This window comes from Dendropsophus ebraccatus, chromosome 1 (assembly GCF_027789765.1).
Source record: "Dendropsophus ebraccatus isolate aDenEbr1 chromosome 1, aDenEbr1.pat, whole genome shotgun sequence".
In the NCBI taxonomy this organism is placed as follows: Eukaryota; Metazoa; Chordata; class Amphibia; order Anura; family Hylidae; genus Dendropsophus; species Dendropsophus ebraccatus.
The window spans coordinates 190,049,468-190,076,933 of NC_091454.1; the positions used below are offsets into that span (position 1 = coordinate 190,049,468).

The following is a 27,466-nucleotide window of genomic DNA, read 5'->3' on the forward strand; positions in this document are numbered from 1 at the left end:
CAAGGGTATGTAGGAGGGAGAGTGTTTCTTCCCATTCATTCTAGCAGTTAGTGGGGATCTCAGCACCCTGACCGATCAAAACATTTGGCATGTCTCTATGACTATAGAAAAGTGTGGATTATCCAGAAAAGACTGAGAAATGGGCTTGTGCCAAAGCGAAAATCACATACTGAATCAAACCCTAAAATACTATCCCATTGCTCAGCATCTCCCCCTATTTTCTTTTCTGCCCTTAGATACTCTAGCAGTATAAAACAATTGAGTTCACTACTGATGTTTAATAGTCACCACAGCATCTAAGAATGAAGGGGCCATCAGCCCATTAAGTGCCCTGGGACAAAAATCACACAATTTTCCATCTTCGTACTCCTATCTGGCCCTGTAAGAGGCGAGGCTTAATAGGACACAACAAAAACTTATAGTGAATGTACCAGCAGGTACATCGCTTTAAGATTTATATATCAATAGATTGGCGCCGGCACGGGGATGTCGGTGCCACGTTCCTCTTTTGGAACCGCAGCATGGTTCCTGCGCACAGTGCCGGTTTATGCACGGTCACCAGCCTGCCCGTGTGCGGGCCCGCCTACAGAGCTCCAGGCCGGGCCGTTGACCGGGAATGGACTGGCGCCATGCGCGGGAAACGGACCATGGTTCAAGAAGAGGATCGTGCCACCAGCATCCCCATGCCGACGCCGGTTTATTGATAAATAAATCTTAAAGCATTGCACCTGCTGGTACATTCACTTTTAAAAGAACTATAAAATGTCCCCCCCCCAAGGCAATGTAAAATTAGGCTAGGTTTGTACACCATAAAATAAAAGCTAAGATTTAAAAAAAAAAAAAAAAAAAAAAAAGTATTTTCCAAAAACAGATGGCATAGAATGAGTATGTTTATTAATTGAATGGTCGTCACTAATTATTGCTATTAATACATAGTGTGTGTGACTTCAATTGAGCGCATTATTATATTGAAAATATGACTGTATTTGGACCACAAAATCACAACTATATTGTAATAGGTATGTGAAAATAGCCCATGAAAAACTGACACCCATCTTTCATAACAACGGCCGTCACTGTGCAAATAAAATCCGTTATTTTAAAAATAACTGGTAATTTGCGTAGTGAGGCCTGTTATTATTAAAGACGGAAGTCATTATTACATTGTGTGAACCTAGTCTTAGGCTACGTTCACACTACTAAGTTTTGTAATAATCGTGGCCGTTGTTGATTTGCAACAACAGCTGTGATTACTATGGAACTTACGTAGTGCTGCTGTCTATGGAATCCCGGCCGTAGTGTATACACATAGGGGGAGATTTATCAAAGGGTGTAAAATTTAGACTGGTGCAAACTGGCCACAGCAACCAATCACAGCTCCTCTTTTCTTTCATCAGAGCTGGAAGCTGATCTGTGATTGGTTGCTGTTGGCAGTTTGCACCAGTCAAAATTTGACACCCTTTGATAAATCTACCCCATAGTATACACTGCGGCTGGGATCCCTAGTGGTGCCGCAAAAAACTGACATGTTCACTGAATAGCGGCCGCAGAAAACTTGTCAGTGCACACAATGGAGCGTGCGGTTGCGGCCGCACACTCCATTGTGTGCAGCGGCGAATTGACATGCGGGCACGCACGTATGCGCCCGCATCCCAATTCATTAAGAGTGAAGATCATCCGGTCGGTAGTGCAGGTCGATGTCTTACAAAGTGGGAACATGGCCTTAATCAGTAAAAGTATGAAAGAACAGAAAAAGATATACATTTAATATCACTTGTGTTGTCTACTACAAAAATTTTATTACATTGTTTTATTGCAATAAATGAAAAAATAAAACGTGGTGTCACCAACAACTTGATTAAAAAAAAAAAAAAAAAAAAAAATGATGTCTGAAGAAGAATAAAAAAAGAGATAAGGCCTTTGGTTGAAGGGAAAGAACAAGTCACACTAAAGGGGTTAATAACATTGCCCACTTTTTTTTTTTTTTAGTATTTTAATAAACCAGGTCACTCCTATTGAAAAAGTGTGAATAGTGTTCAAAGATGTTCTCCCCTAGAATAGAGTGTAACCATCATAGAGTGACAGTAATATAATAATTGCTCCTGGTAAATCCTGTCTTGTCTAATATGAAGGAGGCAGAATAAAAGCTATAAAAGTATAGTCTAGCCTTTCCCTCTGTTGCCCTGTCCAAGTAATGCCAATGAGGTCATTGGCTGATGAGGAGCCTCCGTCAGGCATTGCGGACAGGACACAAAAGATGAAAGGCTTAGCTGTAATAATTGTATTTCTTGGGTTTCATGTGCCTGCTGGTTACATCTTTTTTTTCTTTTCTTCAAAGCACTAGCTTGAGCCATAAGCTTGACGGGTTGATATATCGTCTACCTCTTCAAACCGGAATAGCAGGTAAAAGTACAGAGAAAAACAGTGAAGCAATAGTAAAAGCACTGATCACACTTTGTATTCCTAGAAAGAAAGAAAATACCTTTAATGTCACAATAAATCTGGAATCCAGAAGCTGGGATACTTGGCATGCCACAGAGAATACGGAATGTGGAACCCAAACCAGGACAATTCGTTTGTACACAAACCTCCAAAAAGGGAAGGCAAATACAAAAAAGGGCCCATAGACCGCCATGTTTGTAGGCCGGTAAGGTCCTGCCTGAGGCTGAGCCTAATAGGATGCCTGTCAGCTCTACACTGACAAGCACAATACGTGGCACTTCATTCGTCTGGACATTCCTTGGAGACACTCCTAGTTCTGATTAAAGAGGAATAAAGTGTGAAGAACACCTTCTAAAGGATACAAATTTGGCACGGTTATCATTATCAATGTATTATGTTATTATTATGAATGGTAAAGGCTGTTAAAAGAAAAAGGCAGATAATAGAATTGAAGTTTTTTATACGGCCTCCCAAAAACTGGAAAACAGTCCTATAGGCAACAAAATAGTATCATTGAAATATACAACTTGTTCGTGCTAAGGCTGGGTTCACACTACGTTTTTGCAATGCGTTTTTTGCAAAAAAACTGATGAAAAACAGATGGGAAAAAAACAACAAAAAACGGATTGCATTGTGTGCATCTGTTTTGATCTGTTTTTCCATTGACTTCCATTATAAAAAAAACTGATGAAAACGGATCAGATTTTTTTTTAACATATACAAAAACGTAGCCAACCCTATTTTCCTGTCCGTTAAAAAAAAAAAACGGATTCATAGTGTTAACCCAGCCTTAACATAACATCTTTCCACAAGAAAATACACCTCGGCACTACTGACCAGCATATGCTGCAGCGTGTGAATAGTAACTAGTCCGCCCTTCCGATACAGGTGGTGCTCAATCATCCAGAGTCACAAGTGCATTGGAACAAATCCTTCATGTAGAAGTTAAAGATGAGGCACTCACCCAGTCAAATGACTGGGTGAGTGCCCCATCTTTAACTTCTACATGAAGGACTTAACATAATATATTTGGTCTGTACAATGTGCAGAGGCCAAACATTATACTTTTGAGCCCTAATGCCCTGCTTAAGCTTATAAGTAGGGATGGTCCGAACCCTCCGAGGTTCGGGTTCGTATGAACCCGAACGCCCGGCATCAGATTCCCGCTGTCTGCCCGCTCCACGGAGCGGGCAGACAGCGGGAATCATTACAGAGAGTTCGGGTTCGTACGAACCCGAACCGAACTCTGTTCGGGCCATCCCTACTTATAAGTATGTGCCAGGTATAATATAACTTATGTTTAAATGTCATTTCAACACCTTTTCATCAATAAATAGAAATCAGTTAAGTATTAGGTCTCCCCCCAGAGTTTGTTTCATAGCTTACACTGCTTAGTACGGCTCTATAATGTTCTCCATGCTGCTGCTTTTAAAGGGTGTACTATAGACATATAGGAGAGAAGGATCTCCTCTTCTGTGTGTGTGTGCAGTGAATTAGTGATAAAGCCCGCAGAGCAGAATTCTCATAAATAATGCCAATGGCCAGAATACAAGTTTAGACACAGGACAGCCTATCGGGAAAAGTTACCTCTTAACTTTAACTTTAAAGGGGAACTCCAACAAAATCAACTGCTGCCAGGAACATAAAAAGATTTCTAATTTACTTCTTTACTCCAGTCTTACCAGTATTATTAGAATTATCAGCTGCTGTATGTCCCGCAGGAAGTGGTGTATTCTCTCCAGTCTGGCAGAGTGCTCTCTGCTGCCACCTCTGTCCATGTCAGGAACTGTCCAAAGCAGTAGCAAATCCCCACAGAAAACCTCTCCTGCTCTCCAGACTGGAAAGAATACCACTTCCTGCAGGATATACAGCAGCTGATAAGTACTGAAGGACTTGTGTGATTTTTAATAGAAGTAAATTATAATTTTTTTTCTGGCATTAGTTGATTTGAATGAAAATGCTTTTTGGTGACATACCTCTTTAACGTCTATTATCATCAAACAATGGACTTTTTTCTGCCTAATAATGTATTAATTTTATTTATTAGCTTTCCTTCTTTTTCTAAGTTTTTCTTTATGATAATGACAATTCTTTTCTTTTAAGTGACAACTACTTTTTCAACGTCTGATGCGAGTTAGCTATAACTATTACTTCTGACTTTGCATTGCTTTACAACATAACATGACTCATAAATACAAGCAATTTCTGGAGTGATAACGCTTGTCCTGATCCACCAATTGGCGTTATTGTATTTCTTTCACTGCTTTAGGCAATGAGCATTTCACATGTCTTATTCCAGCACAATAAAAGACAAGCGGATAGCAGACAGAACTGCTGAGCTCTCCTTGTCTGCATGAGAGGTGAAGAGGAGCACAGCTTCATTTGCACTAGCACAGTCCTCGGAAGTCATTTCTTATCTGCAGCCCGGGAGCACAGGGACTGAGAGCGGCTCCAGCTTACCTTTGCTTACATTTAAATAATTCAGCTTTTGGAGCAGAGAACAGAGACAATCCCTTACCAAAATATTATTATTGGTATTGCTTTGCATCATTGTATTCAGACTCTATAACCCTTTGCCGTCTCTGGGCTTGTTTTTTTGTGGAATATCTACTGATACCCAATGTGGGACTGATTACTGAGTATTTAATCCTGTATTTAATTGATGTGACAAAAAAAAAAAAAAAACACACAACAGCCTTCTTGCACTGGTATTTTTTTCTCTGATGGCATTCATTGTGCACTATAAAAAAAAAAAAAATTATAAAACTTATGTCTTTAGTTTTCCCTTTTGCAGTCTACGTGTCTTAATGATGTCTCCCTGAACACATACCGAAGAGAATATCCTCCTTTCCTATATCTCTATAACACAACCCCACAGGAAGCAGCATGGAGGACATTTGAGGGCAGTACTGAGTATTGTAAGCGCCAAATTAGAGATAGGTGTTTCCCAGGCAGTCCTCAGGCTCTATTCCCCTTTTCCAGGCAGATGGATTCAAATGCTGTTCATTCGGGTTCTTGCGACCATGAACAATCTGCAAGTTTCCAAATAGAGCACTATGGCACTTACTAGAATCTGCCGTTGTGTCTCTGTCTCTCTACCTCTTATTATCCCTTTATCCTTTCTAGACACCTCAAGGCAGCATTTACCTGAGCTTTCAGTCTGTTTGTCTTTCAAGACAGATTTCATGGAATTAATGTTGGGAAAAAGCTCACAAGAGGAGAAAGAAGCATTTTTTTACAGATTTGCTATATTTTTACTTTCTTTTAGTCACATGTACTATTGACTTATGCAAAGTCTATGCTGTGAATAGCTAGCTAGTAAATTGTCCTTTTAGTGTAGATGACCAGTGCTTAGCTCAATAATGTGCCAATCATGGAAATATAGGTATCACTGCCTGCCCTGGAGATTCCTATTAGTCAATGAATACCAGAAGCTTTGCAGACTCTTTCAGATCCACTTTCAGTAATGCAATTCCTCTAAAATGCAATAGTATAGGAAAGCGGACATTCAAGTTTACTCAAGACCCTAAATTATCTAATTTCATGAATTTTATATTAAACACCTCATTTCCCCAAGAGCCTGCAACCACTGTATATACCAGGGGTCCTCAACTGGCAGACCGCGGTCCGAACCCGGACCGCGGAGGCCAGCTGTCTGGACCCCTGGTCAGACCTCCAAACCGCCCCGAATCCGGTCCGTTCTGGGACAGCTAGGAGGTCCCGCTCCCCACCGCACTGCCTCCCGCCCCATAGGCGTACTGTCCTTTGGTTGCAGTACGCCTGTGGGGCTGGGGGCAGTGTCGGTCCGGCCCCCGGCTGATACGCGCTCTGTAGGGATGTCCCGGGGATTCCCCAGCAGAGCGCGCACCAGTGACCTCAGTGTACGCCGTCAGCCTGCTCTACTGGAAGTACAGGACAGCGGCGTACACTGAGGTCTGTGGAGCGCACTCTGAAGGGGAATCCCTGGGACATCCCTACAGAGCGCGTATCAGCCGGGGGCCGGACCGACAGAGGAAGAGAAGACAGGCGCAGCGGGGGAGCGAGGTGCTAGGTGAGTTGGGGTTTGTTTGTTTTTTTTTGTCTGGGGGCCATCTATAAGGGTAGAGCGCACAGGGGGGCTATATACTACAGGGGGAGAGTGCACAGGGGGGCTATATACTACTGGGGGGACCTCACAGGGGGCTATATACTACTGAGGGAGAGCACAGGGGGGCTATATACTACTGGGGGGAGAGCACAGGGGGCCTATATACTACTGGGGGGAGATCACAGGGGGCTATATACTACAGGGGGAGAGCACGGGGGGCTATATACTACAGGGGGAGAGCACAGGGGTGCTATATACTACTGGGGGGAGCTATATACTACTGGGGGAACTCACAGGGGGGCTATATACTACAGGGGGAGAGCACAGGGGGGCTATATACTACTGGGGGGAGCTCACAAGGGGGCTATATACTACTGGGGGGAGCTCACAGGGGGGCTATATACTACTGGGGGGAGCTCAAAGGGGGTCTATATACTACTGGGGGGAGCTCACAGGGGGCTATATACTACAGGGGGAGAGTGCACAGGGGGCTATATACTACTGGGGGGACCTCACAGGGGGCTATATACTACTGTGGGAGAGCACAGGGGGGCTATATATACTACTGGGGGGAGAGCACAGGGGGCCTATATACTACTGGGGGGACCTCACAGGGGGCTATATACTACAGGGGGAGAGCACAGGGGGGCTATATACTACTGGGGGGAGCTCACAGGGGGGCTATATACTACTGGGGGGAGCTCACAGGGGGGCTATATACTACTGGGGGGAGCTCACAGGGGGGCTATATACTACTGGGGGGAGCTCACAGGGGGTCTATATACTACTGGGGGGAGCTCACAGGGGGCTATATACTACTGGGGGAGCTCAAAGGGGGCTATATACTACAGGGGGAGAGCACGGGGGGCTATATACTACTGGGGGGAGCTCACAGGGGGCTATATACTACAGGGGGAGAGTGCACAGGGGGGGGGCTATATACTACTGGGGGAGCAACAGGGGGGGGGGCTATATACTACTGGGGGAGCAACAGGGGGGGGCTATATACTACCAGGGCAGTCAACCCCTTTGTACCTTATATCAAAGGGCTGGTGAGAGAGAAAAAAATGCCAGTTTTCCCGCTAATAAGCAGCAATTCTGTATGTAAATAGTTGAACGTTTGTGAAACGATGTTCAGCTCAGACCTTCACCTGACTATAGACCCCAGTAAGTGGACCTTCACTAAAAGTTGTTGAGTACCCCTGGTATATACTATGTTTATGTACAAGAATTTACTATATTTAGTTATATTACATGTTTAAAGAGAAACATACACAAATGAAAACATTCCTGTCACTAAGGTCCCAGTCACATCACACTTGGGCTGTATGCCCATGGTCAGGGGGTATGCAGACATATACACTGGTTGGCCCATTTATTTTAATAGACTGACACATACACTTGTTTCATACAGTATTTATCTCAAGGGAGCTCTTCCACATTATGCTAGTGGCCCTTGTTTTTAAATTATGGTACCTGGCACAAATGGCAGTAAACCCCACATTTAGGGCCCTTGCACACTACTGAAATAATGCGGATAACCTGCCACGGATTCCATTGTCCCCCCCCCCCCATACACACACACTTGAAGCTCTGCCGGTCTCATAGGCTCCATGTCAATTCTTTGACCAAATGGTAGATTTAGCCCGAGCCTAGAATGACGCTTATGGGACGGACAGATTTTCAAGCGGGATGTTATCCGCGTGAATTCTGTAGTGTGACCAGGCCCTTACTCACCAATGCACTACTTACATACCTGTAGGAACTATAAGATGTGGTGCAGGTTTTTCTACATTTGAGTAGTGTTATGCCATAGAGATACATAGGGGGAAATTTATCAAACATGGTGTAAAGTAAAAACTGGCTCAGTTGCCCCTAGCAACCAGATTCCACCTTTCATTCCTCACAGAGTCTTTGGAAAATGAAAGGTGGAATCTGATTGGTTGCTAGGGGCAACTGAGCCAGTTTCACTTTACACCATGTTTGATAAATCTCCCCCATAGTGTCCAGAGGGGTATAAAAGCAGGAGGCACCATCATTTTAGGGGGTCTTTCAAACCCTGCCATAGAAATGTTATGTTTTTGGACCAGAATCTACTCTAGAGTCCGGTTTCTCTCAAAAATTAGACAGTTTTTAATATTTTTTTCATGAACAACAACCCCTTTCTGTGTACTTGCACAGAGTAGCTTTTTTTTTTGTTTCTTTTTTTTAACTTAGGCAGAAAAGTCACACAGCAAAGAACGAATGTTCTTCCAGAACTGTAACCAACCTGCTTCTAGTTCAATAAGTCTTAAAGTGGGTTGTGAGTTTCTCTTTCACGCCAAAACTATTTAAAAGTCTGTCTGCTCTTTATGAAATCTATGTGCGAGATTTCGATATGCGGCTATCTCTGATACCAGAGAACAACTATCCTAAAAGTTGGATAGTTATAACACTATTTAAATAATTAATTTACTGCTCATTGTAATCCCACAATTGTATTATGTCTGCAATATAAAGGAAAAGATACATATCAGATCCTCACTTATTTAATTCTATGAGTGTACTGATCCAATGAGATGTCTGCAGTATTGTACAGAATGGCCTTGTATGAGGTTGATATTGTATTAGTCCTGATAAGAGGCACTCTGCCTTTGCGGCACTCCCTGAAGCTCTTCCTTTTAAATAAACAGTATGTGGCTAGTCTCCTTTAGGAATACTTTATTTTATTAAGGTAGTATCATCACTGAACTTTTTGTATGGAGAATACTAAGCTCAGCCCACAGGACACTATGAGACATTGAGACCTGCTGAGCTTCATGCTGTAAATGTGCTCTAAGATATAGGGGGTAACCCGTCTAGGACCCCTATCTATTAGTGTCACAGGAAATGGCTGCAAAAAGTGCCTCTCACTTAAGGACTTGCGAGCCGTGGGTTCGGACTACAAAAGTCTAAGGTGTGTGGGGCCCTTTAGGAGGGCATAATATATGTTTTAGCATATAGACAGACAGCCAATTGATTAATAGCTTAATTTTCCCTGTTGTGGTGCCACAGGAAAAAGGAACATTTACCTTAGTGATCCGATTCCCCACTCAATACAGCAGATCACTTGGGGTTTCAGCAGTGCAATACCCTGTAGTCAGGGAGTGCCTCCTTCTCCTTTTAGGAGGTTTTACAAAGAAGACCATTTCATTTTATTTTACCAGGTTGTCCACGTTATTCCCTAACCTTTGGAAAGGGGATAACTATCTGATTGCAGGGGTAAGACTGCTAGGATCTCTACTATGAAAGTGTCCAAAATGAAAGGGGAATTTCAGATAGGGAAAACTTTTTTTCTCATTAAAGTACATTAAAAGTTATATAGATGTGTCTATACAATGTATTACTATATCTGTGCAGATCTGCCACACTGGTAGTTGATTGACATCCAGGAAGTGAAGAAAAATGGCCTCTGTGCCAATTCACATTGTCTCCTGCTATCACCTCCCCCTCTGGAGACAGAGATTACATGCCTCTGTCTCACATAGAGTTTGTTTGCTGAGCACAGGCTGATGATGCAGACAGGGGGCAGGGTGTGATGTCACAAGAGGCTTGGCTAGATCTTGTCTCTCCTATGCCCCCCCCCCCCCCCCAGGAGTGATTTACCATCTCTGACCAGCCTCTTTAGCCTACACCTGAGCAGACAAAGAGTGACAGAAGCAGCTGCTGCAACTTTGCTGATTGTGCAAAAGTCGGCAGTGAAATTAGGTCTATGTTTACACATGTTGGAGAGTCATTGCAGTACTGCAGCAACTTCACAAAAATGATGCAGTAACACAATGAAATGATGCTAAACGGCACATACCATCAGAGTTGGCACTGCCAATCCCACCTGGACAAAAAAACGAGGCATAAACAGTATTTCCCATGTACGATAACTCTGAACTCGAACACTATGCATTTGATTATCGTTGGATGCAGCCCTAGAAAGTCCTGAAAAACATGGGTAAAGCCTATGGCTGTACCCATGTTTTCCTCCCTAGGGCTGAATCCAACTTTTTGAGCCACCGGTAATGAAATGCAGAACCTTTGAGTCCAGACAAACTCAAGTGTGCTTGAGGTTTACTCATCTCTAATCAGTAAATCTGGCGAACCTTATTTTGTTGTTTTAGGCTATGTTCACACTACGTATCAGACCGGTAGTTCTGTGACCCCGGCCGGGTCACGGAACGGCTGGTCTGTGCCCAGATCATTGCATCCGTCCGGCTGCAGAGCTCTGATGTGGGCGCATCAGCGTGCGCCCGCATCAGAGCTTCCCACAGCGCCACACGCTTCACTGTGTGAACTGACAGGTCTTTCTGCGGCCGGAATTCACTGAATTCCGGTCGCAGAAAACTGACATGTCAGTTATTTGTGGCCCCGTATGGGATCCTGGCCGAAGCGTGTACAACAGCAGTACTTTTACGTAGTGTGAACTAGGGCTGGGCGATTAATCGAATTAATTCGATTAATTCGCCCAGAATTTGAGAATCGATTTGGGCGCGCGGGCGGGCTGCTCGCATCCTCCAGCTACTGAAACAGCGTGAGGAGCGAGAGCGCCCAGCAGCGTCCTATGTCCCCGCCTCTGACCCGCCCCCATAGCCGGACGTGTACGCGCGCTTCCTCCCGGCCGCACATGGAGGTCCCCGGAGGAGGCTGCAGATACTGAAGCATCGGGTGATCGCTGCGGGTGCTGGAGCTGTACAGCAGCGACACTATCACCCGATGCTTCAGTATCTGCAGCCTCCTCTGGGGACCTCCATGTGCGGCCAGGAGGAAGCGCGCGTATATGTCTGGCTATGGGGGCGGGTCCGCTGCGGGGAGTAGTGCGGGCGGGAGGAGAGGGCAAGTGCCGGTGGTGTGCGCCCGCGCAGAGCGGGTACACCAGGTATGTTCCCTCCTGCCCCGGTCTGCTCCATGCCCCTGCCGATCTGCCCTATTCTCCCCCCGATCTGCCCCATGATCCCCCCAGTGTGCCCCATGCATGTCCCCCAGTGTACCCCATGCCTTTCCCCCCTAGTCTGCCCCTTGCTCCCCCCAGTGTGCCCCATACTTGCCCCCCCAGTGTACCCTATGCTCTCCAGCCCAGTGTACCCCATGCCCTTCCCCCCTAGTCTGCCCCTTGCTCTCCAGCCCAGTGTACCCCATGCCCTTCCCCCCCAGTCTGCCCCATGCTCTTAGCTATGTCCCTGACCCTCATCTTTACCTGTACTACTACTACACCCCTCATCTTTACCTGTACTACTACTACACTCCTCATCTGTACCTGTACTACTACTACACCAGGCTCATCTATACCTGTACTACTACTACACTCCTAATCTGTACCTGTACTACTACTATTACACCCCTCATCTTTACCTGTACTACTACTACACTCCTCATCTGTACCTGTACTACTACTACTACTACACCCCTCATCTATACCTGTACTACTACTACTACACCCCTCATCTTTACCTGTACTACTACTACACCCCTCATCTGTACCTGTACTACTACTACACCCCTCATCTGTACCTGTACTACTACTACACCCCTCATCTTTACCTGTACTACTACTACACTCCTCATCTTTACCTGTACTACTACTACTACACTCCTCATCTGTACCTGTACTACTACTACACCCCTCATCTTTACCTGCACTACTACTACTGCACCCCTCATCTGTACCTGTACTACTACTACACCCCTCATCTATACCTGTACTACTACTACTACTACACTCTTCATCTGTACCTGTACTACTACTACTACACCCCTCATCTTTACCTGTACTACTACTACACCCCTCATCTGTACCTGTACTACTACTACACCCCTCATCTTTACCTGTACTACTACTACACTCCTCATCTTTACCTGTACTACTACTACACTCCTCATCTTTACCTGTACTACTACTACTACACTCCTCATCTGTACCTGTACTACTACACCCCTCATCTATACCTGTACTACTACTACACCAGGCTCATCTATGCCTGTACTACTACTACTACACTCCTCATCTATGCCTGTACTACTACTACTACACTCCTCATCTATACCTGTACTACTACTACTACACTCCTCATCTGTACCTGTACTACTACACAGCTCATCTGTACCTGTACTACTACTACACCCCTCATCTTTACCTGTACTACTACTACACCCCTCATCTTTACCTGTACTACTACTACACCCCTCATCTTTACCTGTACTACTACACCCCTCATCTTTACCTGTACTACTACTACACCCCTCATCTTTACCTGTACTACTACTACACCCCTCATCTTTACCTGCAACCCTACTACTACACCCCTCATCTGTACCTGTACTACTACTACTACTACACCCCTCATCTGTACCTGTACTACTACACCCCTCATCTGTACCTGTACTACTACTACACCCCTCATCTTTACCTGCACTACTACTACTGCACCCCTCATCTGTTCCTGTACTACTACTACTACTACACCCCTCATCTGTACCACTACTACACCCCTCATCTTTACCTGTACTGCTAATAGGGCACATATTTGGGAAAACTACTTATATGGGGCACACAATGGGCTTGTCTACTACATAGCGGCACGGGAGGAGCACTGTTACACTGGGAAGCAATATGGTTGTTGTCTCAAACGTCTATAAAATAGTTTCTGATGCTGCAGGGAGAAAAATGTCCTGTTTGTTTAGCAAAAAGAGAAAAAAATCGAGATTTAAATCGAGAATCTTCCAAAATTAAAAAAAAAAAAAAAAAAAAAAAAAAAAAAAAAAAAAAAAAAAAAATCGAGATTTTATTTTTTGGCCATATCGCCCAGCCCTAGTGTGAACATAGCCTAAGATGTATACATGGATCTTGCAATTGTTTTTTTTTTACTATAACATTACAAACATGGATTAGCTTTCAAAAAATTTACATTCTAGGTAGAAATTCCCTATAAATGTTCCCAAGGGTTTATCCGAGTCGTCTTATTTGCTCTGCGTGTCAACTCCGTTATCAAGCTGTGCACGGTCAAGTAAAATCCACACGAGTAAAGGAAGAACAATGATCCCAATGACAATCACATGGTCCATTTACACAGGTGCTTGTGAAAGTGCAATTACGTAGTCGGCTAATAGCAGCAATTTTCCCAGTCAGGCTATTTTCTTACGCTAAGCCTTGAACATGGCAGTTTTAGGTTATGACCTTGCATTGTGGAATCGCAGCCTTGACTGTAATCCTCCTTTCTCCTTACATTTAGCCTCATACCTTAAGGTATGTGACAGCTTCGGTGGTGGATGATTGTGAATGTATAAGTTATGAGTAAACACAGTTTTAGGACAGCGGCTGTTTTAATACGTTATGAATTGTAAATAGGAGATAAAAATAATCGCCCTTTCCGATCCCTGCGCCGTCGGAGCGCACCTGCTGTTTAGTGCCGAAAGAAATTGGCAGATGGGAAATGAAGGACTTAATTTTGTAGGGGATTTGTACCGTGCACAGGAGAGTGCTTCTTCAATGAACTTAAAGTGCTCCCAAGTTACACGGTACTAGCAAAGTCATATGCTGAACATTATCACACCATTTAGGGAAGAAAATGCAGAACAAAGACCCTAAGTGATGTCTAAGGCCAAAAGGCAAAAGTTCTTCAGTGGCTGCGCAAAATAGATGCCACCTGCTGTTAAGTGGATGATTATGTCATCTTGAATGTGAAGATTTTCTCTGCGCACACTGAATAGAATGGAGAGAGAAGATGATTAATCTGCAAATTCCGTCTCTTATAGACTGTGCAATCCTTTCATGGAGTTTTCTGCGAATGGTATCTGAATACATAGGATGCCTTCTTAAAATGACAATAAAGAATTTAAAATATCCCAGGACCGCAGTGACAAAAATACAATAAAAGATCCTTTTTGTCATTGAATGGACACTGTTTTTAGATAAAATTCTTGCAATTCATGGTCATAGTCATAAACACGGATGGTAAAAATCTTCATAGATGTGTAAATTTAACATGCCTTCGATCAAGGGTGTCAAACTTGTGACCATGCCACTGTTCAAAAACTACAATTCCCATCATGCCCGTAGTTCTGCGACAGCTGGAGGGACGCAAGTTTGACACTTTCACTGCATATATCTCTATAGTGTTCTTAAAATACTTACACAATGTACATGGAGACTCTTGCAATATCGAAATATTCATACTGAGAAGCTCCATTCTACTACCGTATTTTCCGGCATATAAAATGACTGGGTGTATAAGACGACCCCCAACTTTTCCAGTTAAAATATAGAGTTTGGGATATACTCGCCATATAAGACTACCGCTCTTCCAATGCACACCAAATAAAAATTGATAAAAAAAAAACATCAGACAGCAGCGAGATCTGAGAGGCATAAAAGGAGGTACAGTAATACTAGTAGGATATAAGGGCGGCCAGACGGGTGAAAGAGGTGTGTTTTTCTGGGCACAGCGCCACTCTAACGTATCTCTGTTTCCATACCCCAGACTCCTGCAGCTTGCTCTGCCCTTCATACGGTTGCCACATATGGCGGGGATGTGGACGTTTTAGAGCTCCCCCCACTGTATGCAGCAACCGGAGATTCTCCAGTCCAGTTCTGAAGTTTTTCAGCACCTGACCTATAAGATGACACCCAGCGTATAAAACGACCCCTGACTTTTGAGAAGATTTTCCTGGGTTAAAAAGTAGTCTTATACGCAGGAAAATACTGTACTTTTAATATAGGATTGGAAGTCCTATATTAAAAAGTGTCAATGGCCGACAAAAATAGCTCATTGGTAGCTATACTGTAGTGGTGCCCACTCCTGCCCTTAGGTGTTCATATACCTGTGCTATAATTTAAATTATAGGAAATATGAGCAAAGGGCTTGTATTGCTCATTCCTATTGGATCCACTTCTGGCATTGGCTCAAAAAAATGAACGTGTGGTTCCAGCTAAATTTCCATGTTGATAATACTGTTGATGTATTCAATGATGCCGCGATACCGTAGCTAAGGATGAGCGAACCGTCGGACTTTTGGTCCGACGGCATCTTCGCTCAATTGCTATGCCTGCGATCCCGAGTGCATAGTTGCGCTCCAGGAAATCTGCGGGCAGGATCTTCCAGGGAATTCAAGATACATTCCCTGCATTTCCAGGGAATGTATATTGAATTCCCTGGAAGACCCCGGCCGCAGATTCCGGGGAGCGCAACTATGCACCCGGGATCGGAGGCATCGCACTGGAGTGAGCAGCTTTCGGACCGAAAGTCTGAAAGTTCCGCTCATCTCTAATCGTAGCCTCCTTATCAGATAAACTCTTCTCTGATAATCTACGGTGATCAAATCAGGAGCAAATCTGATTACTGTTCCGATAAGGTCTGTGGCGCTCTAACAAATTTTCCATAATTTATAAACTAAATTCAACATTTGATATATCAGAGCTAAAAAAGTATATCTTTAAAGAAAGTATAAAACACAAAGCAGGTCAAGAGATTCCTTCAATAACCAGCCTCGTCATCTTCTGATCAGTGTCTTCAATTGTTCCATTGTATCAAAGAAAGATTGGAACATCTAAGGAGGCCGAATATGGTTCATGGTTTATACTTCTGTTCACTTGGAGATACGTATGTTACAGATCTAATATATGGGATGTTCATTTTTAAACTTTAAAGATTTTACAATGGCCTTGTTGGAAGATTGTGAAAAATTTCTTTGAGGGAATCCCAAGGGTGTGCATACCAGAGAGACAGACTTTCAAGGCCCTCAAAAAGTAGATGTCCAAGCCAGATTGGCTGCATCCCCAGTGAAACCCTGGGGTGTCAAAAAGAGATGGAGAAAACAAGCATCTAGTCATTCTGTGTCATATTTAAAGTGACTCTGGGGTCTGTTCCGCAGGTGATGCAGTTATTGCCCTAAAAAACAACTTTTAAACTTGCAGCCCTGTGTCAAAATTGGTGTGGCCTGGAATCTGTTCCCTAGGCTTGCACCGCCTCTCCGTCCCTCCTCATCATTAGGAATGCCCCAGGTAGGATTTCTCCTATTTATCACTTGTCTAAACACTGCACATGTGCTGGATCATTAAAGGACATGTGCAGTGTTTAGAATAGTCATTAGGGAGAAAAAACCTGCCCAGGGGCGTTCCTTATGATAAAGAGGACAGGAAGGAGGAACAGAGAGGCGTCTCAGGCCTAGGGCACAGACACTCTAGGCCACGCCAATTTAACACACAGCAGGGTTGTTGTTTTTTTTTGTTTTTTTTTTAGGAAAATAACTGCTCACCTGCCGAATAGACCCAAAGACAAATCTTGGATTAAAAGCAGCTATCTGACGGTTCCCACTGTAACAGAAACAGCGGTGGGTACTCAGGGTAAATTGGGTCATGATGTCCATTGTTCAATGGGTAGAATAGTATTGCCTGGTCTGCCATTCTTCCTATGAAAACTGAGGGGGACCTACAGGTGCAGGCCGCCTATACTAGCACCAGAAGCGTGCCTCCATTTAATCTTTGACATTGCTCCACCAGAGAAATTTTTTTGTGAGCTAATGGCTGCTTATATTCTCCAGAAGGTCGAAAAAACTGCTTCCTGCATAGGAGGTGAAGTTACAGTCAGGCACTTCTAGCTTAACCCTAACATGAACCACCTGCATATTGTCTCCACTACATATTTGGGTCTAAATCAACATAAAATGTACAATGTAAAATGACTGGAATGACATTGTGTATATAAAGTATATATATCATGCTTAAATTGTTCACATTGAGGAAAACCATACAGCAGGTCTTATGTAAAACTGTGAATTTTGGACAGGATTAGGGGATTTATAACTAACTTTGCAAATTTGTGCCTTGTTGGGCCAATAATGGCGAGTGGGCGATTGTTTACAGATACGTCCCTATATATCTCTGAGCTTCTAGCACTTAATTTCCGACTCGGACAGTTTAATGCATTTTTAAAGTGCTCATTATTTCCCGATCCGATAAGAACTCCGCGTTTGATGTATACCAGCATCATTTATTTCCAGTTTCCCATACCTGGAGCACACAAAATTTATTAAATGTGGGGAATGTAAATGAAGAGCTATTTTTTTCCATTAGTTGTGTGTGTACAGAAGAGTTACTTCTCTCCCAGTCACACTCCACTGATTATTGAAATGAGATGAGATTTTGTCGTATCTGTTTCAGACATGAATCTCTAATAAATTCTTTTCATGAGGTCCTGATGATGAGTTTCGCGTGGGGGGAGGGGCAGCCATTGCCTTTTTTTTTTTCAGGAGATGATAATATATTTACTGATTATTAAAACATGAATGCAGATTTACATTCATGTCTCCCAGCTGTGGGGATTCAATATGCAGAGTTTCGGATGACAAATGTAATTTGGAGGTGTATGGAATTCGAGAGATAGATTGACCTTTCCTGGAGGAAAGGGAATTTGGAGATTCACTATGGCCGACTTTTTACCAACACCTGGAAGTTATGTTTACACCCCACTTTTGACCCTTTTTTTTTTGCTTTGGGGCCATCTCTCGACACTTTTTTATACCTTTTTTGTGGCTGTAAAAGCTATAGCTAAAATGCTATTTTAATTCTGCCCATGTTGAGGGCCATTTAGGTGCCAAATCACATATGGCCATATTGTAGCACTTAAAGGGCAACTCCAGCTAAAATTTCTTTCAGATAAACCTGCACCAGTTTATTTTAAAGATTTTTTTTCTGCTGAAGTTGCCCTTTAAGTAGCTTGACACTTAAAGGGATTGTCTGGGGAGCAGAATGTTACTGATGTCCTCTGCGCTCTTCTGTTCCCACATGTCAGGTGACATTGCGCAGCTATTGGACATTGCATGGTTTCGCCTGCACATGATGATTGGGATATAGACCTGACCCTTCACCTCTCGGAAGGGATACATCCAAGATGAGGAATGGAGCAATGGAGAGAAGAAGGCATTATGTTGTACTCTACTTTCTTGACAACCTCTTTAAAGGGAACCTCCAAAACTGCAAATAAACTTGAATATGCAGATATCATCATCATCCGATATCAGCGGATTGATATATGGTTTTGTGGGAAAAGATTCATCATAACTTGTCATTTATTCATGTAAATCTTTGCGCATTCTGGATTAAAAAGTGATGTGGGCGGTCCTAATAAGTGATTGACAACTCTTTCTACATACACAGGAGGGTGTTAATCACTGAATAGGTCTGCCTACTTGAGTACTTTGCTAAGAATATTTTGAAACTTTATAGATTTGTGTGTGAAGTTTCAAAATATCTTTGGCTAAGTCGTCAAGTGGGCTGACCTGTTCAGTGATTGACCTCCTAATTACAACCCATGAGTCTTTCACACCCCTTTGACCAATATAGTCTCCGCCCATGTGACAATTCAGTGAAAAGTATAGATCGTCAATCAAATTGTAAATCCTCTATATCTCGAGAACTAGTCAATGTAACAAAGAAAAAAACACTGTAGAAATCACAGAACCAGAGGTTACAATGTAATATAAAAACTCAAAGGACAACTTTAATTAATTGATTTAAAATTAATATACGTGGACACAAACAGCCATTTCACTATTAAGTTTAATAGAACTAAAGAGTATAAAAAGGGCTATGTTTTGGGTGCTTAAACATTCTACAATTGTTAATATGCACATAGCCTAAAAGATAAAATAGTGCATTTTCTTATTAAGTGTTATGACAAGTACACAGGGAGGGCAAATGTGAGAAGTATATTACGAAGTGTAACTCAGAGGCCTACATCTCCCAAAATAACAGTGACGCAAAAATGACCCAGACGTACGTAATGACCTTTCCTCGGGGCATTTACTCTAAATATCAATGAACTGACTCATGGTTCTATAGTTGGATGTATAGAGAATTGGACTTGCTCTTGAGCTGATGACTTTCTGTACGATCTCACTAACTGCTGTGATTGATCCCGGGTCATAATCTTATTATCATCTGTTCTGCATAAAGATTTTTAATATGGATCAAAAAACTAAATGGTCACTATTTGACTTCATCATCATAGCAAAGAAATAAAATAGACAAAATTCGACAGACTTGTCTTTTAAACTTTTGGTATCCAGATCCTGTAATATATGTGGCCTGAAAAGTCACACAGATGTTTGTAGCGACATTCTATTAGATATCATGACCTCAGCAGGAAATGACATTTATTGTCATAGAACAAATAGTTGAAATAATTCCATAGTTCATGACAGGTATGGGGAACCTTTGCCCCTCTAGCTGTTGCAAAACTACAATTCCCATCATGCCTGGAAAGCCAAAGCTAAAGCTATCCAGGCATAATGGGAATTGTAGACGTGTGGCGTAGAAAATGGCGCAAATTTAGGCAACATATTTCCGTAGGCAAGTCCACTGATCAGGCGACACTTTAGGATGATCATATTTCCTAATGGGACATGTAATTCTATGTACTATGCATTGCTTTGGATTACGTCATGTCCGTTAACATGTCTGCCCTTGTCTAATAATAATAATTCTTTAACCAGCTTATCCACCTTCCTATTAATTGCGATGATCTTATAGGGCTTTCTTCATCATAGGACAAAAAAACATACTATGACTTGTTGCTCTTACCGTCCCGGTTAAGCAGCATGTGTATGGCACCCCGCAGGACAGAGGCCCGGTGCTATTGCATGAATGATATGGATTCACTTTCCAGTCTGTAAACTGGTCTCCTCCACAGCAAGAAAACTGCAAAGATAAAAAAGAACAGAACAACCGTGAGAAGGGCAGAACGGAGAGCAACCGGCGCAGAGGCTTCCCTGTTATCATGTAGAGCAGTCATGTCAAACTCTGGCCCGTGGTGCCATTATTTTTGGCCTGCCACACTTTTCCATTACTGTGTTAAATCTGGCCCTCCTGACGTTGCAGCAGATTATAATATGGGTGGTCCGGATGGCCGCTCAGACCGCCCATATTATAATCTCGTAGGCCGCAGGCTACTATATAAGAGACCATTTTAGGGACTGGCTTCTATATAAGACACTATTGGGGGGGGGGGGGCTACTATATAAGATACTATTTTAGGGACTGGCTTCTACATAAGAGACTATTTGGAAGGCTTGCTACTATATAAGAGACAATGGGAAAGGGCTGGCTACTATATAAGAGACTATTTGGAGGGCTGGCTACTATATAAGAGACTATTTGGAGGGCTGGCTACTATATAAGACACTATTGGGAGGGCTGGCTACTATATTGGGCACTATTGCAAGGGCTTGCTACTATATAAGACACTATTGGGAGGGGGGCTACTATATAAGACATATTGTGGGCTGGATACTATATGGGATGCTATCGGGGGGCTATCGGGGGTTCCATTGCTAGAGCAAATAGGGCTGGGGAAAGAGGGCATCCCTGCCTAGTACCTCTGGTGATAGGGATTTGGTTACTTTGTGTGGATTTTTTGCAATCTTTATTAAGTTTTTAGAATTTTCATTTTCAACGTTTAACACATATGCAAAAACAAAATCAGGTCATAAAGCAGGACCTGTAAACCATTCTATAAGTTTTATAGAATCCACCATTAAGACAAAGCTAGGTACAGAAACTAACACGAGAAGGATAAAAGAAGGAAAAAACATTCAATTGAGTGCAGCAATGAATAAGTAGAGATCAAAAGGACTGGCCAGGTTCTGGTTGATTGCACTGTATGTGTGACCCATTATACAAACGTACAATCCAAAGGGCCTGGGTCCTATTACATGGAGCAATTATCTGCTGAATCAGGCCGCTTTGGGCAGATATAGCTTCATGTAATAAAGACAACAAACAGTCGAGTAGCCGATCATCAGCTTTTCGTTGCCTTTCAACATTTTTAAAAAATCACTGTCCGTTGACCGTGCATTTCTATGTGTAACAGCGTTCCATGGCCGACAGCTGATGACAGTACAAAAAAATAAATAAAGATTATACTTACCTGTCCATGTTCCCCCAGTGTTCTGCCCCCTTTTCCCCCACTCACCCCAGCCACTGCTGACACTCCTGATATATCTATGAAGTGATAGGATGCTCAGCCAATCACTGGCCAGTTACTTCAGAGATGGCTTTAGAAGTTTCAGCGGTGGCTGCGGTAAACAGCGAAAAGGCAGCAGGACACCAGGGGAACATGGACAGGTAAGTAAAATGTTTACTATTTTCTACATAAAGCAAGGGCTGCACGGACATAGCTAATGATGCCCGTGCAGCCTTGCCACCGAGCAATGTAATATGCTCTGTAATTGAGTGTCGATTTAGTAGAAGGCACACCTGCCCCACTCTCCTACCTCCTGGTCAGATTGAGTCCTATTGGATCAATAATTTTTTGACATGCCTATATTCTTTAACCCCTAGACTACCTAGGACATACCGGTACGTCCTGGAAGTCTGTCCCTAGACGACCCTGGACGTACCGGTACGTAAAAATAAACATATAATATACCGTAGCGTGCGTAATTGTCTGATCTATTAAAATATAACAAGCGTCATTGCAAACGGTGAACGGCGTAGACGAAAAGAGGGAAAAAAGTGCGCGGATTACCGATTTAATGTTAAATTATATATAAAAAAAATTAATAAAAAGTGATCAAAACGTCCGATGTTCACAAATATGGTATTAATAAAACTAGAGATCATGGTGGAAAAAATGACACCCCATACAGCCCTGTAGGTGAAAAAATAAAACTGTTATAAGCGTCACAATAGGCCTATTTTATTAATATTTAATTGCCCAAAAAAAAGGTTTCATTAAAAAAAATATATATATAACATTAGAGAATGAGTGTAAACCTACATATGGTTGTGTTCGGACTGACCTATAGAATAATAGTATAATGTCGCTTTTACCATATAGTGCATTACGTAGACACAGGAACCCCCCAAACGTTACCATATTGCATTCTTTATTACGATTTTACCTATTTATATCTTCATAAATAATATATTTGGGATTCTGTCATACATGTTATGGTAAAATGAAAGACGCCATTACAAAGTACAACTATTCCTGTAAAAAACAAGCCATTACATGGCCCTGTAGATAGAAAACTGAAAGTGATAGAGCTCTTAGAAGGGGAGGAGGGAAAAATGAAAGCGCAAAGATCACAATTTGTGCAGTCCACTGGGTCATTTTGAGCCTGGTCCTCAAAGGGTTAAGCCTTCCAGTACTTACAGCGGTTGTTTTTCTTAGGGAAAGTGGAGCTTTCTTTCAAGTCTGACATGGTACTGCCACCTCTGTCCATGTCAAGAACTGTCCAAAGCAGCAAGTACCGGAAGGCCTGTGTGTTGTGAATAGAAGTAATGTACAACTCTATATACTATTACACAGGCCAATCTGGAGAAGTAAGTGAGCACCGACCTGTCGGATCAGTGCTATGGAGAGCCCATAGGAGATAGTGGCGGTCTGCTGACACCACCCCTATTACACGCAGTGATGGCCAGCAGACCGTCGTTATCGTTCACAAATTTTTCAACATGTTGAAAAACAAGAATCAGCCAACACTGTGCATGTTGGCTGATCATTGCCTTTTAACAGCAGCTATTACACCCAGCGATTATGGGCCGTAACGCTTGATAATCGGCCGATAAACGCTTGGTGTAATAGGGCTTTTTCTGCCATCAGTTGATTTAAAAACTATTTTTATTTTCCAGAGTATCCCTTTAATAAAATGTGACCTGCTTTAAACTAACTACTGATCCTTTTCCTGAACAATATCTACCTACCTATCTATCTATCTATCTATCTATCTATCTATGGATAGCTAAAATATTACTGAAATGTATTATGGTCCTGAATTTTACCCAATTATTACTTACGGCTGAAAATTATATTTTTTTTAGTGAATGCTTGTATAACCTATGGATAAACCTTTAAGAGCTGAAAAAACATGTTTTTCTATAGCATAGCAGATGGCAAAAAGAAAGAAAAAATCATTTTAAAAACTCAGATGTGTAAGTATATCAGCGGTAAAAGGGCCAAAACCTGATTTCTAGGGAAACAAAATGGGGCAAATGTGTTGTTGGGAACAATGAAGTGAATTTATATAGGAGTAGTTTTTATATCCGAGAGGTATTACTACACCGATTGATGATTTTACATCTGCAGGAAGCCCATCAAGGCCATGAGGTAATGGCTTCCTTCACCGTAAATCGACCATATAGGTAATCACATTAATGGCCTTTTCACTTTGGAAAATAATGGCATCAAGTGCATTATTATATTATTCTATGGACTAAAAGAGGCATTGCGCCCGAACTTTACACAAATGTCAGCAGTGACTGTATTAATGGATCTGAAAAACAAACATACCATTTCTTGTTTAAGTGGACCTGCCATCCTTCCATTAATTTATGTTATACAATAATGGTGCACGTGCTAGCACTGCATCTATTCGAGAGAAGAAAAATCTAGCTGGTCTGTATGGTTGATGCGTATAAAGTCAAATTTAGAAAGTTACTGGATATTTAACTTTCCATACGAGTACCAATAATCTGATTATTGTAATTTACAGCGTTCATCTTATCCTTGGATGATGCATTTGGTACACATACACTACAGCTTCTGCTGGGAGCCTCTCAACCCCGAGAGATGATTTGAGCGACAAAAGTTGTATTGTTGTAACATACCCCTCTCCTTCCCAAAGAACACATGACTGTTCAGCCATGCCCAATGTTTATGTGTATCAGGGTCTCGAGATTTGTTAGAAAAATGTTTGGTCTACAGTTATCGACAATGTATTACTCTGCAGAAGATCACGATGACCCAAACTTTCATAGAGAATGACATCAATAAGATATAAATGTCAAGGTTGTCACATCACGTAAAAGGTGAAGTCCGTTGAAAATGTTTATTAAAGTATTGTATTGCCCACCAAAAGTTATACAATATTCCCAATATACACTTATTACGGGAAATGCTTATAAAGTGCTTTTTTCCCTGCACTTACTATTGCATCAAGGCTTCACTTCCTGGATAACATGGTGATGTCACTTCCTGGATAACATGGTGATGTCACGCCCCGACTCCCCTGAGCTGTGCGGGCTGTGGCTGCTGGAGAGGATGATGGCAGAGGGACACAGGGCACTGGAGGGACACTGAGCATCCCCCTGCCATCATCCTCTCCAGCAGCCACAGCCCGCAAAGCTCTGGGAGTCGGGTCGTGACATCACCATGTTATTCAGGAAGTGACATCACCATGTTATCCAGGAAGTGACATCACCATGTTATCCAGGAAGTGACATCACCATGTTATCCAGGAAGTGACGTCACCATGTTATCCAGGAAGTGAAGCCTTTATGCAGTAGTAAGTGCAGGGAAAAAAGCACTTTATAAGCATTTCCCGTAAAAATTGTATATTGGTGATTTGTATAAATTTTGTGGGGCAATACAATACTTAAAATAAAAATTTTCGCCTGACATCTCAAGACAAGGCTTCAACAAAAAGCAACACTTCAATTTGCTAAAAAGCCCGCTTCATGCGTATGCAGTTTTTAATAAAGGTCTGAGACAAGTATTATCCATCTATGCCTGTGTTTACCTAGCAATTCGAAAAAGATTGAGTTCTCTAGTTATTTTTTTTTAATTCTCCATACAAGCCAAATGCATCAAAAGCAATACCGTATTTTGGAGGCCTAACCATATAAATAAGCTTTAAAGGGAGCTCTAGCACTTTAGACATGTAATAAATACACAGGATATATCATAAATGTCCAATTGGCCGAACAAAATGTATGTGTACAAGATCAGTCAGGCATAAAATCAGAAAAGCCAATACACAAAAAATTTTGTGAGATCCAACAATCCTTTAATAAATAAATTCCCCATTTCAGGATATTTATCCACCTCCTACATAGCACGCCTCTTACTTTAGTGGACCAAATGTACATTACAGAGACAGCTCATTATGCTTAAAGGGGTTGTCCGGCGATAAAAAATTATTCACAGAATAACACACATTACAAAGTTATACAACTTTGTAATGTATGTTATGTCTGTGAATGGCCCCCTTCCCCGTGTCCCAACTCCCCCACCCGTGTACCCGGAAGTGTGGTGCATTATACTCACCGCATCTCGTGTCGTCCACGGTCTCCGATCGTCAGCAGTGACGTCTTCTTCGGGAGGCCGGCGGATCTTCCCGAGTGCTGGCCGCCCTCTGCAGCGTCATCCGAAGCTCAGCCGCGATTGGCTGAGCATAACTGTGCTCAGCCAATCGCGGCTGAGCAGCTGATGACGTGGCCGCGTCATCAGCCGCTCAGCCGCGATTGGCTGAGCACAGTTATGCTCAGCCAATCGCGGCTGAGCTTCGGATGACGCTGCAGAGGGCGGCCAGCACTCGGGAAGATCCGCCGGCCTCCCGAAGAAGACGTCACTGCTGACGATCGGAGACCGTGGACGACACGAGATGTGGTGAGTATAATGCACCACACTTCCGGGTCTAGCGTGGGTGGGGGGAAACTTGGGGAAGGGGGCCATTCACAGACATAACATACATTACAAAGTTGTATAACTTTGTAATGTGTGTTATTCTGTGAATAATTTTTTATCGCCGGACAACCCCTTTAATGGGAAATGGGAACTTTTTTTTTTTTTTTTTTTTATTCTTTATTTACTGAAGAACAGCAAAGACTAAACAAAAGCGAGGAGACCAGACCCATCAGAGCCGTAACAAGGTGGATAGGGGAAAACAGCGTAATCGAAAATCACAGCTCACCACTTGGCTTACCCCTCCCCTTCCTGTAGACAACACAGGAATGCTCAGTCATGCTGAACGTTCCTGTGTATCGGGAGGATGTGGGCAGATTTAAAGGAAGACGGTTCAACCATCAGTTACTGAAGGTGTATGGCCACCTTAATATATGTCATGTCCTTTGTGGCAGCTCGACAGGGAAGTTGAACAAACCTGCTGCCAGGTTTACCATCATTTTCACAGCTATGGGACATCCTGTCATTATCCTATAGTATATTAGAATTTATTTTCTTGGTAAAAAAAAATATTTGCCTAGATTACTCTCTTCCCAAACTTGCAATATGGGACAGAAGGGTAAAAAAATAAAGTATACATTTTTTTTCTCCCAGTTTCCACTCATGGATTTCATGAAAACAGAGCACAATAAAAACATATTGAAATGAAAGGGGTGTTAGACGGATCTGCTAGGTTCTGTTTCTCCATTATCAAAACGGGAAAGAGAAACGGAATTGTGGCTGAGGGTAAAAATGCTGGTGTGAACCTATCCCGATAGGTGTTTCTTGCTCCATGGACCACAGACGCCATAAAACAGGGACATGCTCCATCATAACAAAGTGGAATGACCTACTCTGAAACGGTGCACTGTTTTAGAAAAGTCATATGTTTTTAAAAAGATTCAATGTCAGAGGTTCTGATCAGTGTGGTTCTGGGTGCTAAGACTCCCATCTCAAAACGAACAGACAAAAAGTGTGTATGGATTCACAGAAAGCCTGTAGAAAGTCTATAGATTTTCTGTGAATCCATACACCACTCCATGAAGAGTCTAGCAGTGATGAGCAGACACAAACGGGTACAATCGCTGACCGTTTATTTCAGCTATCGGTGGAGGCTTAGCAGCACCTAGACCCCAACTGCCTTGTCAATAGGGGAATCGGGATCCTTGCACTGAACCCAACCCCCTCACTGCTCACCCTACCTACTTGGAAGAAGAATGTTGGTGATAAATGGCAGAAGACAAACGATTGAAGACGCCTGTTTAGATATCCCTCCTGCTGTCAGCTGGGAGTGCCAGGCCACTCATGATTGGTCTGGTGCTCCAGCATCTCTGATTGCTGACTGGCCCCCCAGCGTAACTGGGACTGGCTAAAGAAAGACTTCTATGGCCATAGACTTGCCGTCAGGCGTGACGTGAGAGGGCCAGTGTCCAGTAAGAATGGCTGTTGCAGGATCACAATGAGGTAAGTTCCTGACACCAGTGTTCAAAAC

At 42.7% G+C, this 27,466-nt stretch overlaps 1 protein-coding gene across 3 annotated transcripts in view; it reads right to left on the reverse strand.

The window, feature by feature from the left end:
- The window catches only part of LOC138765681 (tetraspanin-15-like), a 113,209-nt gene that overhangs the window by 13,755 nt on the left and 71,988 nt on the right, over positions 1–27,466 (reverse strand). For 2 of the 3 annotated variants that reach the window (XM_069942666.1, XM_069942656.1), the window contains 2 exons: positions 20,112–20,228; positions 4,125–4,262 (listed from right to left, as the gene is read on the reverse strand). In XM_069942666.1, coding sequence (XP_069798767.1) covers positions 4,125–4,262; positions 20,112–20,228 — 255 coding nt within the window. The remainder of the gene's footprint in view (positions 1–4,124; positions 4,263–20,111; positions 20,229–27,466) is intronic. The other variant, XM_069942676.1, reaches the window with a different exon arrangement.